General features: G+C 39.8%; 1 protein-coding gene across 1 annotated transcript in view; it reads left to right on the forward strand.

Moving 5' to 3' along the window:
• The window catches only part of igsf21a (immunoglobin superfamily, member 21a), a 149,759-nt gene that overhangs the window by 110,879 nt on the left and 18,405 nt on the right, over positions 1–20,475 (forward strand). Inside the window, exon 5 of the mRNA XM_076147303.1 lies at positions 15,433–15,548. Within this exon, the coding sequence (XP_076003418.1) occupies positions 15,433–15,548 (116 nt within the window). The remainder of the gene's footprint in view (positions 1–15,432; positions 15,549–20,475) is intronic.

Genomic DNA, 20,475 nt, shown 5'->3' on the forward strand with positions numbered 1-20,475 from the left:
TGGCCTGTGGGAACTGTACAATTTCCAGGGTGAACTCAAGCAATCTGCTCACCCAAATTCTCGCCTGCCGTACGGGGAAACAAGTGAGCGACTCGAGGAAGACTAATCAAAACATCAGACAGCATGCTGCCCTATGAATTGGAACTCTAAATGTCCAGTTAGGATGAAGGCATAAACTGGCAAGTCATGACCCTTGAATGCAGTGAGGTAATTTATTTCACGCTGTCTCTGTGCCTTGTTGTAGTGAGCGGAGCATGAGCGAGGTCTTCCCCCGCTGAGGAATATTGGGAAGTGGATCATTAGAGCAGGAATTTGAAGCGACAGATTTAGTACAACATCGCACTTTTGCTCAACTTGCCTTTCACAAGAACCACATATCATAAATCACACACACACAATGGCTTTACAGTGCATCCTCTTCTTACATTGCTGAATGGAAACTACATGGAATTGTGGTATTATTATTGGTTGGACATGCAGATGACAGATGACGTGCATGGTTTGACATCTAACAAGGGCTTCATTTTTATCTTTGTCACTTTGTGTCTCACATTTGTCAAATCTTTTAGTCTTACACTGATGCTCATCCTTTTCAAATGCCAATTAAAACTCTGAAAACTATGTTTAACAATTAAAAGCATCCACGAAACAAAACTCAAATGCTTTAGATTTTAATGATAGTGTCTGCTGAGTGTGAAATAAAACAAATGGACTTTTTTTTTTGGCTGGCTCATGAGACTGAATTAGCTGCAATTGGATGTTGTGTCAAATTAACTATGAGGTTGCGTTCAAAGATTCAATCAATGAAACAGGGATATAAAGAGAGCTTATCTTGAGTAAAGAATAATGCCGTAGGATGTGTAACTTTGGCACTACTTGGTATTCAGTACCGGATATGATGCAATCCTTGGTCAATTCTTCCACTACATTAAAATCATATCATCTCCTGACATCAATAACAAATTGATAGAATAGACATCAGATGCAACTTGCCAGAATTTTAGGATTGGGGTCATCTGGCATCTCTTGTTTCTAGTTAAAAAGTTCAATTTATCTTGAAAATGTAAGCAGTTGTTGGTTCCTTCTGTACATCAGATATTTTCTGTAATCAAAATCAAAACCTGCGTGTCCATGAATATACTTACACATATTGGGTTTGGATGGGCAATCATTCACATTTGTAGTAATCAGATGTCATTTACATGCTAATGATGGATTTACATTTGCATTACAAATGTGCTGATGGGAGCTAGAGACCAAGTTTGAGCCTTGCAAATTTTTTTTAGATAAGACAAAATTCCAATGATGTATGAACCACAGCTATTCGTATCTTGGACCGTTGGACAGAAACAATTTCATCCAACGCAGTTTCACAATGGGCCATTGTCTCAATACATTGTGAACACAGTATTTATTTAGAGCTTCATTTGAATTATAGTAGTGCTTCATATAATCACTTTAGAACAGACAAAGAAAAAGAAACAAAACAGTTGCATGACGAGATAAAGCAGAGGGATGTGCTCGAATCGTCAGGCTGGTCTCTGTTCTCTGAGAAAGGAAATCAAGTTTGCTTTGAGGACTTTATCTTTTTGGGGTGTGCATATTTGCCATGGGGCCGTGCCCAGTATATATTGGTAGCCGCACTGCAGTTATGAAGGCTGAGAGATTGGACAGGTGCAAATATGCCTTGAGCATTCATCTGAGAGAAGAGAGAATTATAGTGTCAAAACATGTAGGTGGCCTCATAATACTGTACAGAAAAACAATCTTACCCGTCTTAGAATCCATTGTTCTGTAAAAAAGGAAGCAAATGCATTGGGCCTTGACAATTGATTCTGGAGATTGTTTGTAAAAGTTAATTTCAAATGAAAACCGAGATCTGTTCAGTCTCACTAGGTTTTTATTTTGGTGAAGTTATTTTCTGAACTGGTAACAGTTGGAATTGATTCATCCCACTGGCAGGATTCCATCTTGAGATTGATCAAAACCTCCGAGAAGCTAATTTTTTGGTCTTTTTTCCTTCCTTTTGTGCACCAGAGTGACTTTTTTATTGCCAAGTACAGTTTGGTTTCATTTCTCATACATGGCACATATTGATTTGTGAATAGACAGTAATGGATTTTGATATCTCCAGATCGGTTTGGGCCACATTCATGTTGAAACAATCCAATATCAAACTGGTGTCAAATATTTCCTCTATACATTGTTTGAATAATGAAAACTGTATGTAAAGGAATCACAATCTGTCACTATCACTTCGGCTTAGAGACGATTGCTCCTCAGCGTCTCTGCATTGAAGTTATTTCGTCTCGGCCTTTTGGGTTCAGGTACCCACAACTCCTGACAGTGACGAGCTAAACAATAACAAAAACAAGCTTATGTCGGTGGCCCACTGCATGACAACTTCACCGTCATTTCTGTGGTGCAAAATTAGATTAATAGTCACCAGTGCAGAGGACAGAGTGTACAGAGTAGTGCAGTGTCATCCGAGCCTAAGCACCATACACATACATCAATGTAGTATTCTGTATATAGTGCTCACTCAGTTTAACATATGTTGCGAATATGACAGGAAAATTGAGCTCCATTAAAGAATTTTAATATGCTGCGCACTTTAATGAAGCGTTGAAACATGTCACCGGCTATACGCTTCCATTTTTACCAAAGAGGATTACTCATTACTGGAGGACCTATCCATCAAATGTAGCAGAGGGGACATTATTCACACTTGATGAAGCTCTTTATCGCTCTAATATTACTCTGTTACTTCTCAGCCCATGTCTCAGAGGAATGGACTGACACTGGAGAGTACGTACACACACACACACACACACACAATTCATGGCTACCTTATCTCTCTCTTTCTTCATCAAATTCCTTTCAAACAAGAATCCAGAGTGTGTCAATGACAGGCCTCAAATTAAAACCCTTTAGTCTGTACGTTTGCTTTAACTTCAATGTCATTTTCTTCCGCAAGTCTGTTGAGAAATTAATATAAAACACAATCTGAACTAACAGACCACTATTTCAAAGTGTATAACAGTAACATTTGCACTATAATGCTGATAACATTATGCTGTATTCGAAGCACAATGTCATTTGTTTCTGTGGGTGATTCAATTTGCAGAGGCTCAGAAGTTTGTGTTCTCGGTGATGGCACTGTATTAATCTGGTCAGTGCAATAATTCATTTTGTGAGACCAACTCGGAGTACAAAATACACATCAAACTCACAGGTGGGCATCATAAAACATTATTCCTTTATTTATCAGCAGCCGCAGCATTGTTTTCAATCTATCTGCTCACGGCCAGAACGGCCAATCAGAATACAAAACAGCAGGAGAGCAAGGCATTTAGACTCTCAGACAGACCAATGTATCATCAGGTTTTGGCATTTAGGATGGTCATTTTGTTCATGGCACACTGGGTACAAGGCAGGGGAGTTCCTGGCTTCTAAAATTCATCCATCCTAAAGTTTGAATCCTTAAAGCCACTTGTCATTTTGACACATTTGATGTAACAACTTTGATAAACAGTTTCATAATGTAATTGATTAAGAAACAGTTTGCAGCCTACCTCACCGATGGATTTTTTCAAATTTTGGCTCGAATTCAAAGCTGAGATCTGCACTTTTCTGTACGTTGTCTCCCTCTGTGGCTGGAGGTCAAAATTAATCTCCCCAAAGTTCAGTGGTCTAGCCGCAAAGTGAAGGGATGTAAAGGACAAAGCTGTCCTTTGTCAATCAAGCCACGCAGTATGAGTATAGAAACCTACAGGAACTGAAGACATTGCAGACAGAACAGGCAGTGTCAGTAAACACAGCGAACACAATTACTCTGCTGTTACACTGTCTGCCCAGCTTCAGTGAGTTGATTAAAGATGACTGCCGCAGTGATTTATTTTACTTTTCATCAGTTTAGTGGCATACAGTGTAAGCAGTGTTCGTATATTAATATTAGAGGGAAACATTCAGGCGAGGAAAAGGTGGCTTGAAATAAAGACGTACAACAAAACAATACAATGCACTTGTTAATGGCGGCAATACATCTTTTAGATTGACGGTAATCAAATGTTGTTGTCCTATCCTGTTGTACTGTGTATTCCAGTTGTAATTGACAGAATAGTTCAGAACTGAAGTGTCTAAAATGTCTCAGATGAGGAAGGAGGCGTATGTGTGACAAAACTGTAGCCATGTGACCTTCTGGACTGTGGCCTAACACTGGTAAGGCTTGTTATTGTGACAAAGTTAGGTCAATTGGACCCGATTCTCCACCTTCAGTGTCACACTACATAAAGCCTGAGCATCAAGTAATGGCTGACATAACCGTAGTGTTATTATATTAAATTCCCTGCACAAGTATGAAGCGCTCACACGCAGGCACAGGTGTTTTCACTTCTTTTGGCTGCTTCTGCCTCTCCTGGCTGAGCAGGTGTGAATGGCTCATGCTTGACTGACATTTCCTGACACTCGACAGGTTCATTGTTCCTTTTTTTAGAAGTACAACCAGTCAGAATAATTGAGAACACCTTCATGGACGTTTCAGCCTGTAAAAATGCCCCGACTGAACTCACTATGTTGCCCGCTTTCATTCACAACTGCCAATAACTATATCATCTATAAAATATCTATGTTGTGTCTTTTATAGAGCTTCTTCTCTTGTCAATCTGTACAGTTCTCCATTTGAGTTTAACTCCCACTGGGAACGTCCGACGTTGACCTGTTCAAACAATTTGACACTGAAACACCTGACTGGCCTCAGTCTGTCTGACTTTTGGCCTTCAAATCAGCCATAAAATTGCCCAATGTGCCAATAATCAACGCCTCATGTCTTCTCCAGACAAGCCAAGGATCTGGAGGATTACAGGCTTTGGCTAGTTTGTGTGTTTGATACAAAGTCTCATGTTGATCATCTCTCAGCCTAGCCAGCCTGTCAGCTACAGGAGGTTGTCCGCAAAGATTTTCACACCTTCCTTTCTCTCAGTTTACAAACTCTTTCTTTTCCAGATAGACAGCACACTCTCCTGCCTGACTCTACTGGTGATTTGGCAAACTGACGGCAGCAATCTGTCAACACACAACCAAGTAATATTTCTGTAACTCGTCCAACAATAAACAACTCAAGTGTGAATTTGAACCCAAATACAGAACAAACAAGGTGATAGTGTAAAGGTCTGAGTTTACTAATGTGACTCCTGTGCTGCCTTGTGACAACAGTGTAATACGTTTCAGTTCATCTTTGTCTCTTCTGCACATGGAAATAAAATCTGTTTAATAAATCACCAGATCAAATGAGCCAATTTTTAGTTGCAGGAGAGCCATTCCTCTCACGTCAGGTGAACACATTTTTACACTTGTGTTCATTATTTTTTTCCTTGCAGTGCAGAACAAAAGAGGAAAAAAAATCGTCCTCAGGAAATGAATTAGACCAGGCAGATAAATCTCCCTTGTCTGGTGTGCCAGTTATCACAGAGCTTTGTGGCTCTGGCCATAATGGTCCTGCCATGTTTGAACTTTCCCATAACAGAAATGTCTTTGAACGCCAGAAAGACAGATACCTTTGCTGTGTTCATCTGATAGAAACCACATCTAAAAGGTGTTTAAATGCATTCAGGTCGTTACATGAACACACCAGGTTAGGAGGGAAATGACAATTTCAACACCCAGGATTGATCTGAGGCAACACATTTAAAAACTTCTGGTTTCTAGAAAGTGACTAAAACTGAGCTTCAAAGCCTCAGTTGTGTGACCATCATGACGATTAGCTGAGCACGAGCAAGAGCTTCGATGCAATATGAAAACAGTTTTCCAGTTTGTTTCAGGCTGACTTGTGATCTCATTGAATTACAAAGAAAGAATAGCGTGAAATATCATCGTAAAAGATAACTAAAGAAAATGGGGATCTTTTATTGAGGCTCAATTGCAATGATTGCGTATGTTTCCCTCTCTCCTTGACTCCAGCATGTCTGTAATAACTACAGTTTAATGCTCCTGCCAGGAGATTATGCACCAACCTAAACGCTTCGTAACTGTGTCAGAGTTTTGCAATTACCATCTCCAATTTATAGGTTTGGTCTTTAAATCTAAGGGCTATCTAGGGCTCGGGTCAGACTCGAAAAGGCTACTCTGTTTTTCTTAAACCAAATAAACCAATATTTATACAGTATATGCTCTATAGAGACTATACCATGTCAGCATTAATGGCCTTTAAAGAAGGCAGATGCTCCGACTTCTGTTCCTTGTCAGTCTGCCAGAACGAAGGCAAATTTGGTGTTTTTCATTAATTTTCTAAACAGCATGAAGATCCTCAGAAATCAGGGAGCTTCTTACTGAAAATGCAGCTGTCTTGGATCAAATGCATTCCTACTGAGCAGAAAGCAGATCTGAGCGGCGAAATGCTACATCGGGACTCTTATTAAATGATGAGTTAAGAATATTAATTTTGAATATCATATACAGCACATGTCGTGTAATTGGCCAATAGTCTTAGTAAGTCTGAAGGTGAAAGAGATGAAGCTTTACAGACAGACTGAAGAACAGTGAAGAGCGCCATCCAGATAATGACAATCACCGCCTGTACGTTTGATCATTTTAAAAAGAGAAACCCTCGATGCATGGTCACCCATTTGTCTTGGTCATAACTGTCCCATCAACAACCCCAGTGTGTCAGCATGAAATATGAATTCTCCTCCCTGTCCCTGAATGCTGTGTATGCTGCATCGACATTTGGCTGTCTGGCTGTGGCCGTTTGATGTAGATTTTCTGAAAGACTTCTTTGGGGACTGGTCATACGCTCTGAATCTCAAACTGAGAACTGAACGACGGATGCTCACAGTACCTGAAGTGACTCACATAATTTTAGAGTAAAAAGCCAAATTGCTACCGATTGCCAGCTGCAAACTCTTTGCCCTTAAGCGACATATAAAATGGATGGATGAGGCTGCCAGTCAAACCATAACTGATGTGGGTACACGGTGAGGTCCAGGTGCCACCAGCTACTATTTGCGAGACAAAAAGCTTCCCCCCTTTTGTCCTGTCTCAACTGAACCCTCAAACTGTACTTGCAAATACTCACTTGTGTCCCTCTTGGATTCATTATAGTCACAAGTCTGTCCAAGCCGTATTTACCCTGAAAGAGTGGCAGCTTGGGGAGAAACTGAGCAAAACCATATGGAGTCATCATAGATTGTTTTTTCGTATCAAATGGAAAGGTAGCAAAAGAATAAAACTCAATTGTGCCCACTGGAAAATCTAACCTGAAATACCTTATAACCTTAGATATTTAGCTCCAGTAGTGGAAAAAGTTTGATTTCTTGTTTTTGCAACTCATAATAAAAACTCCAGGTGACCAATCTGCAGCTGGAACAGTTTAATAGTTGACATAAAGGAAGTGTTATAAACAAGCTGTTTAGTGGTACGAACGAGGCATTTCAACTAACACACATTTATCTCCTTGTAGAGGCAACATAGAATTCAAAGGGAGATCAACAAAACTGCTGTCTATCTGTTCTGGCATAAATATAAGTTGTAGCAACTAATGTCATTCATTTCCACGCAGTTAAACTAAAGTCATGGATTGCATTTATTTGTTTTCTAAAGTTTTATAAATCTCTTGACAGATAAAAATCCAAACTTCACAGACGTAAACATATATATTTTTCCTTGGCGACATATATATTTTGTGGCAAAACACTGACAAAATAAAATGTCAAAAACAATTGTGGCACAGAAATTGTAGCACCGTAATAATTGACACTTTTGGCACCGAACATCCAGAATGTGAAGAGGGAAGAATGGCCATTGAAGGAATTGAAAGCAGAACTTGTTCACAGAACAGATATGCTTATACACCTACACAGTCCCTGTCAAAGAAATCTCTATATTTGGTGTTTTTTGTACGTGATCGGCTGTGAATCGTCGATGAAAAGCAGAGAAAAGCTGCCTGGGCTGTGTGTTGTGTATATGTGGGTGGTGCAGAGCTCTGGGGGAGCTTGCAGTATTATGTCCATCTAAGAGCGGGCTACTTGCAAAGACAGCTGCCATTGCTCAGTGATGCTTCAATGAAACTGTATGTTTTCACACACAAGCACACACACAACACATTTCTCACTCTCTTCTAAGACACACACACACGCACACACACACATACCCAGACACATCCGTGTACACAGGCATGTCGTATACATGCTCGCTGCATTTTCAACAACATCGGTATGATTAATGGGCTTCGGAACTAGGGAACTTGTTCAGTGAGACACAAGCTTTTGTCTCTGTGTGTCATCCCCTTCCTCTTCCTGACAGCCGCCACAGTCTCCCTCTTCTCTCACCGAGCTGCTGCCGGCTGGTTGGCCGGGGCAGGAGGATGCGATACGAGCTGACAGCCCAGTAATAACCCATGCAAATTAACGGGGAGGAGTGTTAATGCAAATACTAAAAGCACAATGGAAAGATGATTAAAAAGCATTTCAGTGTCTTTTATCTCACAGTGCTGCTCGTGCTGTAGAATGAAGGCTTGTGAGGAGCAGACTTAGGTCAACACTCATTTGGACATTTCATTCTCCCCCTCAAGAAGACTTCACTTTGATTGTTTTCCAGCCCGCCTTCCAACTTCTGTGCTGCCGCAGTCGAGGCCCATCCAAATGTGCCACAAGTCAAACATTCAATATAAGCGCTCAGGCACAAACGCATATAAAACATTGTCAATAAGAAAATGGAGTGGGTGCTTGTTTCTTACTTACTCAGCAAATGAGTGTGCAAATGAATAAACTGTATCATATGCATGTGTATGTGAGTATTGGTCTTCACAGTGGTATGAATTCAAATACATTTTTCTGAGAGCAGTCGTAGCCTTAGAGGAGGAATAAAGCAGCAGCAGAAGCAGCAGCAGCAGCATGTGCAGTGTGCGCTGCCAAGAGCTGGCAGTGTAAAATGTGTTTTATTTTTTGGATGCCAGAATCATAGATTACAGCCTGCAGTAAAGTTGAGGTCTCTGGAATGAACCAATTAGCTCCAATTTGACTCCGCTGGGGGAAATCTCAGGTGAAAGAGGCAATTAAATTGACATTTTTAATTTGTAGTTAATTTTTAGTAGCACGGCACAGACATTCCTGTCCCCGCTGCTCACGCCTAACCTTCTCTTCGTACCTTTGTGTTACAAATCATCATTAAACCTTTACTCTAAATGTTCCAATAAGCTGCTGGGTTCTCCTTCCTTATTTTTGGAGGGGACATATTGGCTGTGCCTCATTTAATGGTGCTGCATCCTCGGAAGGTCACATTTCAAGACCGCTACATACTATGTGCGGAAAAACACAAATGGTACAAAACAACAAGACCTCTCTTGTCGGTGTCAAGCATTCAGTGTAAAACACAAGAGGCAGGGACATGCAGTGTGTAGAGGGAACACAGGTTCAATCACCGGTGTCACCCAACAAATGCGCTCTATCCCCTACAGCTCCAGGGATGCTGTTATGTAGCTGAACATGACCTCTGACCTCTCCTTGTAAAAGACATAAAAAGTCCCGTAGGGAACAATAGAAATATCCGACTGTCATGGCCACTGGACAGCACCTTGCAAAATGCGCTACAGTAATTTAACTCACAGTATTTCTCTGTATTCTCTGTCATACTTGAATCTGTAACAAAAGGTAGACGCAGTGGGATTCTGTTACTTTGTTACTGAGAGGAGAGAAATCTGTTTTATATCTTCTCTTGGCCTCCAATTGAATCTCTGTCTACTCTATTATTTCCACTTCTACATCTAATAAAAGAACAACCCAAAATTCAGATATGATATTGTTTTGCATAGTGACATAGAGGGACGTGAGGGCCCCCCTCTGGAACTCCCTCAGTACAAAGGGAAAGACGTCTATATCCTGTATATTCAGAATACACGGAATGTTCCAGCTCATACTCTCTGCTCATTGTACCTGCCTCAGAAAGCACAAATATAATCATGCCTGCAACACTGAAAACAAATGAATTACCATCTGAACAAATGCTGCTGGAAATGATTGTTAGAAGCTTTTATTAAAGAAGATCTCTCCGCTGGAACAGTCTGAGGCAATGTTCTGTCATGACGGAACAAACACACACACACAGGATAGTTGGTGACTCAAGCACAAGTCATGCATAGAAGCTAATATGCAGTAAACAAAGAAAGAGGCAGCGATGGAGAATAATGGTAAGCTATCAGAAATTGAAATCCTTGGCTACGTTATTTTACTAATGATCCTTTTGTGTTAACTATTCCTTTTCTTCTATTTTAATAAGATTACAAGCTATTTAATTGGTGTGCTAGTTGTAGCCAGGTATGACTTCATTGGAAACTACACCTATAATAAACCAATACTGTCTAAATGTACCTCTTTAAATACATCTGATTTGATTGATTAGCTTATTTTAAAAGGCTTCACGTACACACAAGTTCATTCACTCCATCTAACTCAATTGGTGGATAAATGATGATGCTGCTGGTGCTGCTGATGCTCGTAACCATGAGTGATATAAGCGGTGGAAAAATGTCCAACCGATTTAAGAACCTTCTCCATTAATACCACAAGAACTCAAATTGAATCTCACGGTAAGCAGTTTCCGCCATCAGTTCCTATTCAGGATGTCATACCTTACCCATCACTCAGAAACGATTTGTCAAAAATATAATCCACTAGTGTTGTTGATTGGTCCAGTCCTGATCACAATGAGAGCTTTGCACCATCATTACTGGTTACTTTGGCACCATTGATCTCATAGTAAAAACCTACAGCAATTTCATCACTTTTGCTGATTTACCTTCAGTGAAAGTAGGCCGACGATGACCTCCCTCCATGCTTTTCTTTGCAATTCCATCCCTACCTCACCTCACACATATTATAAATAAACCCCCAGAGGTGTGAACCTGAGACCAGGGTGCTTAGTATGAGGGGATGTTGGGAGCCTTCCTTGCTAGTCCAGATGTCTCCAGAGCTCTAAATCCCTTAATTATGAGGCCAGGAGAAGCAGTCTCCTGGGAACATTAAGCATGCTCCTGTTCTGTACACTCTCTGTCCTATTAGTTTTTTTTGTGAAGATTGTACAATAATGGTGTTGGAGTATATAGAACAAGATTTATACAGCAAAAAAAGGAGATGCTGGGACATCTTGTGAAATTATTTCTCTCATCAAAAGGAAGCAAATGCTGCTTTTAAGGGCAACTCAGTGTTGCAAGTTGACACCTTGGACATAAAGGTTTTCATTTAAAACTATTTGATTTTGCGAAGAACATCATGAAATATGATCATGTAGCCCTGCCCAAGTTTTAGAAAGTTACAAAAACATGGTAATCAGAATATCAGGAACAAATGCACATCCAGCAGAGAAACTTCGGTGTAACTTTAACACGCAGGAGCTGTGCAGGTTTTATTAAATAAAGGGACTGGAAGGGGAGGAAGGTGTGTGTACTGTGAGAAGATGGTTTGGAATCTTTAACTTTGTGTTTTTACTTGAATGTTTTTTGAATACTTGAATGTTAAAGAGGGAGCCTCCAAAATGTCAGAGATGTTGACTCTTCTTTTTCTAAAAGTTTCTTTGCGCTTGATATTTTCTCCCCAAGATTCCTCTGTTGCAGAGCTTTTTGTGTAGCAGCCATGAAAGCCGTTGCTTTTAGCACTAACTTCTCCACTTTCAGCTTTGTATAACTTCTTAACAGTATATACATGCGACTCGCTAACCTTGTCAGAAACGCATTTATTTATATATTTAGTATTAAAACCATCCGTATGCATGTCTCGGTAAGTGTTTGCAACTGAGAGACAGAGACGGCTGCACTCAACACGCATCTGCTGAAAGAAATGAGTGCACACACGCATGAGGGGGGGAAAATAGGTCAACCTTCACAAGTGGGCGAAGAGCTCTGCATTTAAATGCAGTATGAAATGCTTAAACTCCATCATCACAGTCAACCATCATTATCCTTTATTAGGTGGTTGTACAAGCAAATTGTCCACTGCATCTTGATTTTAATCATAGCAAATATATTTCACAAAGGCTTATTGCTGTGTTTGGCTTTAAAGACTGCCATTAGGCCCCCCCGCTGACTTCAAGGTGGGAAAAACAGGGCATTCTTGGTATCCTCAAGTACCATAAGTTGATTAAAGTAGATCATTATTTATCCCAGCATTTATCCGACAAGACTTATGGGGATTTCATAACAAATCATTCTATTTTTACTGCTTTGGGGCAATACAATTATTTGATTGCATTTCATGAAATTAGCCTTGTTCTAATTAAATGTTGGGTGTTAAATAAGTTGATTGCATTGCTTTTACAGATATTATTGTGGAAATGGATCATCATTTTTAACTGCTTGCTATTGTGGCACTTGACACATAGCAGATAAAAACTACAGCTGCTTCTGCTAAAGCCCAACAGTCATGATTGTTATGATTGTTACTTTTACTGTCATTACCTGGAAAGATTTATCATGCAAACAAGTCTCCTTCCACTTAATCCCTGTTTTATACTTCTGAAACCGCATCATCTCTAAGCTCCCGGCCCCCTTTGTGCCCATTAGCCCACACGTCTCTCCATGCCCCTTTTGTTTCTCGACTACACACTGTGTTTGTATTGACCAGATCTTTAAGTACCCTATAGGATACACACGCCTGAATCAGTACATCAATAATACAAATCCAGTATTGGGGAAGTAATCAGCATCTGGTTGGGTTCTTTATTTGGATCTATTCACAACTTTTAGACAATTTCCTAAAAAAAAATAATAATAAAAAAAATCCACCTGTCACTGTTGCTGTGCTGCTGTCACACAGATGAAAACCTAACCTCCTTAGAAGTAAATGCGACGGCGGTGTTTGAAATATATTTACTGGCCTGCAGCAGATGTTGATAAAGCAGAGAGTAATCACTATAACAACTCCGAAAAGCACATCTGTTTTGTGCATACCAGTGTTCTGTGCTCTACAAATGGCTGCACCGTAACCATAGTGAGGCTGTTCAGACGGATCTTTCTATTTGTGGTCCCATGGTTGGTCAGGAACAGACACCCCCTGACAGCTTATCATACGCTAGCTTGAGACAGGCCTGTCAGTGAGCTAATGGAGTGTTCTAAGGTTAATTTACAACCGTATGAATCCCATCAATAAGCAATTAAGAGGTGTGGAAACACAGACGCCCCCACCCCCCCACCTGCTTTTTAATCAATTAATTGCTGTGGCATGTCTGTTTAAACCTGCCTGATTGATTTACACATAAAAGTGACACTTGGTGCTTCCTGCAAAAGGGGATTCATCCTGTGTGACCTTCCCTTCTGCCTTAAAGAGGAGCTGGTGGATCAACCATATTCGGGTTTACTTTGCAGGAGGTTCTTTTGTTGACTCTCGCAGAACACAGACACTTTTCTGAAAGCTGTTAGGGACCGGAGGTGTGTGTATTTTAAGCTCAGACCAATTGAAGTAATTGAAGATTGCTGCTCAATCCGGAGGAAGAAATCAAGAGAAAATGTTAGACTTTCAATACCGACCCACCATGGTGCAGGAGAAGAAATCTTTAAAAGGCATGTAGATACAGAATACATGAAAAATTCAGTGTCTTAAAGCCTTTTCAGCCAATATCTTAGATGTCCAAGAGTTTCCTTTAAGATTCATGTGTAGCTGGCAATCATATGCTATGGTTAGTTTCCGTCTCGTGGATATTTCACCGAATCGGCCACAAGATGCTCTGCGGAGAATTTACATTCATCCTCAAGCTACCGCACAATGGCAGAGTAATGCATGTTTTACATCTGATTTTTCTGGGGGATGTGAGAGATTTCCATTCATTACCTCTTTCTCCCCACGCTGCTTCTTTGTAACGCTGTGAAGTCTCCTCACGTTTTCCCTTTACACTACCGTGACATACTTCCAGGGATCCCCAGAGAGATTCAGATGCAGGGTTAGTGATATGGTATGTATGAGATTTGCTCCCTTACCAGCCTCATCCAACTCCCAGCAGCCCTGGGGAGCTTGGAGCACAGTATCCCGAGTCATTTACCATTTTAAGACCACCAGGTCCTTGCTGTCCCTCATGCACGCATCAATGGAAAAATGCAAGCCAGTATTATTACAATCTGAAAACAATATATAAAAGAAAAAATGTTCTAATATATTGGCCTTAAGAGGAGGAAATGACCATAATAAACACAGTATTCAGCATTACATTACATTACATTACGATCATTTAGCAGACGCTTTTATCCAAAGCGACTTACAATAAGTGACTTACAATAAGTGTGTTCAACAAAGGCAGACACTATACGTTGTTATTGAGACTAATTGGGTCGTTTCACGTGCTCACTTCTGAGCCAGAGAGATGGAATCTTTATTTAGTTTGAAAGAGCCCAGGCTATGTAACGTTAAGTTAAGCAGAATGAAACCAAGGATCAAAGCTCCACGTGTTCGCGGTTACGTTCAGGTACATTACCTGTAGCCGTAGTCGCAGGTGAGGAACAAAGGTTTCATTTGCTTTGTGACCTTCATGAAACTGGACACAGAGGAAATGTAATGTTTCATTGTCCCTCTTACAATGATTTCCAAAATAGAATCGATGTTGTTTATCTGCTGTAACATAGATGCATCTCAGCGGGCCAATGTGAGCGGGCCACTATAGGTTCATGACACAATAAGAATCAATCAATCAATATTCAACAGCCCAATCCCATTAAGCATGTATTAGTGTGTCAGGGTTGGATCTTTGTCTGGATCCAGAACAAATTGACTTCATCATTCATTGTCTGTTTTTTTTTACAAATTAAAAAAATGTTGACAACAAAAAAAATCATTAAAAAAAATCCTGGATCCAAATCAGCAGCAAAATTGAAAGTTAAGTCATCATTGTTGCGTAAACAAACGGACAGAGGTAGGTGAAGTGTAATCTTCCTGAAGGTCATGAGTACTGCGCCATCTGAACACCTTTTATTGCTAATAGTGTTACATCTAAACGTATTCACCCTGACTTTTACAATGTAATAGAAAATGATCTCTGTTGTGTTGAATAGTAAATAATACAGCAATAATGGCTGGGCTGTTAAAGATGGATGTGGGGGTGTGGAGACTCCATGTATAGCCCTAATAATCAAAATGAAAATGAATCACAGAAGACGTTTTTCAATTTTGTTTTGTTTTGTTGAGCTCAACACCCATCAGCATCGCTCTCTCTCTCACTTTCTCCTGCTGATGCGCTCCACCCTCATATTTAACCACAGATGATCGTGGTGGAATTTCTATGAATCACTGGCTGAAGCTGGAGTCATTGTAGAGGGATGAAGGGAAACCTAACATTTCATCACAAAAAAAGCTTATGGAATACAGTGAATGTTTGATATTTTCAAATGTATCTAACGTCGTCATTGTCTGTAGCACATAATACTGGATGATGTCTCACAATATTGTGTCCTGTCCTCCACAGCACCTCCAAACAACATATCGGTGGTGGCAGAGAACGCTCAAGCCCCATTCAGTCGATACCAAGCCCAAAATTTCACTCTTGTCTGCACTGCAAAGGGAGGAAAACCAGCCCCATCGGTGAGTTGTTGTTAAAGATACACTAGGCTGCCTGTCCACTGGGGATATGTCTTAACAGCTTTAATCCCTGTTGTTTACTGCTTTTTTGTTTGATATCTGCACACAGAGTGCTGCGAGTCACAAATGCTTCAGACGTTTGAGAAATAAAGGCCTTTTTACACAGGTTTCAAAAGTTGCATGACGACAGCCGGATCCTTGATCTCAACACTTCCCGCTGACACCTATTTAGCATCTCTTCCTATAAAAGGATGGTTCATACAAAGAGTTTATATAAAGCTCCACACAGAGTAGACCAAGGACAAATACAGTGAATAGAGAAGTTTGGCAGTCATTTAAAATAGATGTCACAGAACCGCTATTACCTCCGTGTGAGATTGGCCTGTGATTGATTACCAGCACTAATTTAGTCATTCTATATAATCCTTAAAAAGGTGGATCAGGTATAGGAAACAGACACATTAATGTGAATGATAGTCACATCCAGAGTCATTTATCAGAAAACATGACATGATAGTAATGATTCCACACTAAATTATGATTCTATGAAACATCCTTGCCCATGCTCGTACAAGAATATGCAAATGCAAACAAACACACGGCATCAAGCGCAGCTGTGAAACACACACGCAGCCTTTTGAAGTACAAGGCAAGGTCTCGCTAATATATGAAACTTGCAGTCTTGTGTTGAGCGTCCTATGAGCTCACGGACGCCGTTTGAGCGCAGTCACTTGCTGTTTGTTCCAGCCGCGTCATTAATCATTGTCCGTGGGTGTATGGTAATGGAGTCCGGACCCTCAGCACACTCATTTCCTGCAATTATGAGCCCACTGAGAGGTGAATGCAAGGTGAATATGATTTCCGTCTCTGAGGTACTCCCTGTTGTGATGTCACAGGGTGTGTCAAGCTATTAAAGCTCAGCACTGCTGCATCAGGTTTCAACTCTTAATGGGGGAAAGGAAATTACAATGCTTTCAGCTGATCAATTACTTTCAATTACTATTTGCCACTCACTTTGTCAATCATTAGGTTATTAAAACTCAAAAAAGGCTATTTAAAATATTTTTTGTGAGTTCTTGGCTGCTAATTTCACCACTGTATTGTTCTCATATTTGATATGAGCAAGTCAAGACTGTAAAAGATCAATTTACATACATTACAATGCAATATTCAGTGAGGTTGAGAAACAGGTGCTCTGTGTTTACACCAGAGTGATACAGGACATCAAGTCAGAGGAAACAAAGTCAGGGAAACACTGTCTCAATCTCAGAAAGTTACAGTGGCACTGTTTGGAGTTCATCATGGCCCGTCAAAGCTGCTTTTGTAAGACTAAATCAGGGTCCAGTAAACAAAATGTGACAGCTATTGTGGATAGATTGCAGATCTTAAATCTCTCGAGGCTCCCCATGCCAAAAATACAAAAAGAAGAAGATTTAAATAAGAATAAAGAACAACAAATAGCAAATAAGTTGCATCTTTGTTTACACTGTAACACAATATTAACATACCATTTAGCAACTGCAGTACAAAATTCAGTATTGTGCCAGTAAGTAACACACTGATAAAATTGTAGAATGCTACTGAGGAATTGTAATCAAAGCTAAAGCTACATTACGGTATATGTTGTTGTTCATAAAGGATCCACAAAGGACAATTACAGGTTACAGCACAGATAAACTCACAATATATCATCTACATTTGGGTTTTGTGTTGTAACTTGACTTGGTTCAGTTCTTAAGTCTTATTATATTTAAACTGTGGATATTTGTTCTATTTAAGCTGCTGTTCATAGATGCTCTATAAGCAGCTGCTGCTGCTTTGGCCTCGTTACTGCAACTTTAAACAACTGTCTTTGCTATTTGATCATCAATTCATTTTGGGTTTTTTTTTAGTGCAGTTGCCAAGGGGCTTGTTGCAAAAATGAACCGCTGTCAGCTCTGTTTTCAATGTCACATGCTTGTAGTCTGGGCCTCAGTCATGGCTCACAACATAAAAATAATTTCCCCTATTTACTTACTTCATCTAACAGCGGTCTCCTTACAATCACGGTGTTCAAAGTCTCAAAATGTGTACGTTCTAACCTGTTCTGAGACTAATCGATGATGTCATTGCCACTATGCCACTGTACTATATATTTGATATTTTCTTAGTGTAATATATCAAGAAGCATATGTTGAATATTTCAGACCTCAAGGTTCAACCCAAAGAAAATGCTTCCAGTATGGCAAATCCAGGCTCTTATTGATATTTTGACATCAACATGTAATGAATTTACAAGGCTGAGGGGCAAGGCCAACATCTGCCATGTTGCAGTGGGCCAACTGGAACATTGGACGCTTTTTGGGTAAGAGGTGCTTAAAGAGAAAGCACCTAAAATAGCCCGTTTTCACTCAACTGTGCACAATGGAGCTGCAATTATAGCACAGGGGAACGTGGAGGAAAATAGAACGTGTTTTCTCTCATTGACAGATTGTTAAGGTTTCAAAAAATACTCTGAATAAATATACATACAGTACATATATACAGTATAAACATACATACAGTATACTGAATAAATATACATGCACCTGTGTGTGTCCTCTTTGAGTGCCCAAGCAACTTTATAGATATCCATTTGTATTATTTTTTAGCCTGGCTTTATATTTATTATTATAATATATAATATCAAATATATGATATAATAGTTTCATATTAAGGAAATCAGGTTTGTCGCACTGCTGCTGTTACCGTTTTCATCCATTTAAAAGTTATGGCCCAACTTTGCAGAATTACACTTTTTCTATTAATATAACATTGATTCAAATGTATTTTCAGCCGGGTTTGTGCACTCATACAGCAAAAAGTTCCCCGCTGCAAGAACACACAATATGCCCTGTGGGTAACAAAGGAGCTGCTGATTATGTTGCTGTAGAATGCCTCAATGTAATTATTTTAATTATTGTGGCGTAGTGATTTTCTGCAAATGTTATTTTTGTAACCCTATAAACAATACGTTTAAATTTTCCCTTTACACAATAGACATTGACTTTTTCAGGCATGCTTGAAGAAAGTATAGGCAATCAAAAGTAGAGTGGTACCTTATTGTGCATTTCATTTAAAGAGTGTAATATACGTCATTTCATCATAAAAAGAAATGTTGTTACAGTGTGTGACAAACCTAACAAGCTCACAGCCCGGACACCCAGGTTGATCCATAAACATGAATATACTGTGTGCAGTTTGCTGGCATTGCATCATCAATTGATTCCTGTGAAAGAAAAACTTTCCCCTTACTGGCTCTTGTAGCAGCCTATCATAAAATCCAAAGTGTAGCTTTTTAGAAACCAGGATATAATGGAGCGAGTGTGTTTAAGCGCTTGGTATTATGTTTGAAGATCTGTCAGCATCTGATGTCATTGAAGCAAGCCAGTGGCATATCAATAATAGCTTCCCAGTGCCAGTCATTAGAACATCCTCAGAACACAAGCAAGCGCTGATTGAAAAGAGGCAAGATAATAACAGTTAATAATAAGAAGGAAAGCTGATTAAGTAATGGCCAGCATCCTTCACTCCGCACTCTCTGCTCTCTCTGCTCTCTCCTTTTTTCTCTCGTGTCTACGCATTGAATCATTCTGTCACAGTGAAAATTACTGCCGTGTCCTTTTGACATCGTCATGATTAATTGCAGCAACATAAAGGTGTATATGGACCAATGCATGATTGTTACATTTCCAAATAGATTTCAGATTTGAGATGTCGGTTAGACGGCTTGGCAGAACTCGGGTGCAGGTGCTTTCATCACTGTCTATTCACAGGCAATATGCAAAGCCTCTCTCTCTCTCTCTATCTCTCTCTCTCTCGCGCGCCATCCCTGCTTAATTCCACTACTGCCATGGTATTGTGTACCTGTTACTGGATAGAATAACACATGTCTTTTTTCTGAGATAATTCAATTCAAACTGAAGTAAGTGGTTTTTGTCTGGTTTCATTGTCGGAATACACCAGAATATGAAGTATTTGGGGATTTATTACTGAGGCGTGATTGGAATTCACTTTCTTCCATCTGCAAGATGCAACAGTACTAAAAACATTCACGCCTCCCCAGGACATAGAAACACTATGATTCAAGTCATAGGCAGCAGGGAAATTAATTCTCTAATCAACTAATGTGTTCATTAAATATAATGTGCTCTGTTTGAACTCTGCTACTTCCCTGCTGAGCTACAGATGAACTCTTGAGCCGTCTCTGCAATAATAATAATGACAACGGGCAGACACTTAGAGTGGGCATACCTCTGCCAAGGCCGAGTAGTCCTCCGATTACGATCTAAACGCTGAAATGAATTGACAAGCCCGTGATCACCGCCTCTGCCTACTGGCAACTTTTTCCGGTTTCAAACTAATTGAAAAGATGTCAATATATGTTTCATTATGTTTTTTCATTTAAAGCAGTGAGCGCACATGTCTCACAATTGACAGACACATATTACGACTACTACTACTGATAATAACGATTTGAGTAATGATAAACAAAATGCCACTTTGTGATGTGCAACCACTTGGTGACATTGATCCAAATGAGATAGAGCTTCAGTGTTATTTTGACAGGTTATAATCACTTCAGTTTGCCTTCCTGTTTGAGTACTGAGGAGGTACTGATGCATTTGTTGTCACCTCTTCCTGCACTACAGAACTGTTTTAATGAAGTGTGTGTGGTGGTATGAGTAAACACAGAATAAATACAACGTCATGACAGATTCCTCCTAAAATGTAAGTTATTATTTAGAGACTCTTTGCAAATTGAATATTGTAAAAATTGGAACCGCATTTTTACTAATTTTTGTATGGTTGTTCTGTGATGTCTCCCACAAGCAGAAATGTCATAAAATGTTAAATTACTGAAAATGTTGTACCAGAAAGAGCTGTTCGGTACTGCTGGATTTGTTCCTGT

Source organism: Genypterus blacodes, unplaced genomic scaffold (assembly GCF_046128005.1).
Source record: "Genypterus blacodes isolate CSIRO-AG114 ecotype Tasmania unplaced genomic scaffold, CSIRO-AGI_Gbla_v1 ptg000037l_1, whole genome shotgun sequence".
NCBI lineage: Eukaryota > Metazoa > Chordata > Actinopteri > Ophidiiformes > Ophidiidae > Genypterus > Genypterus blacodes.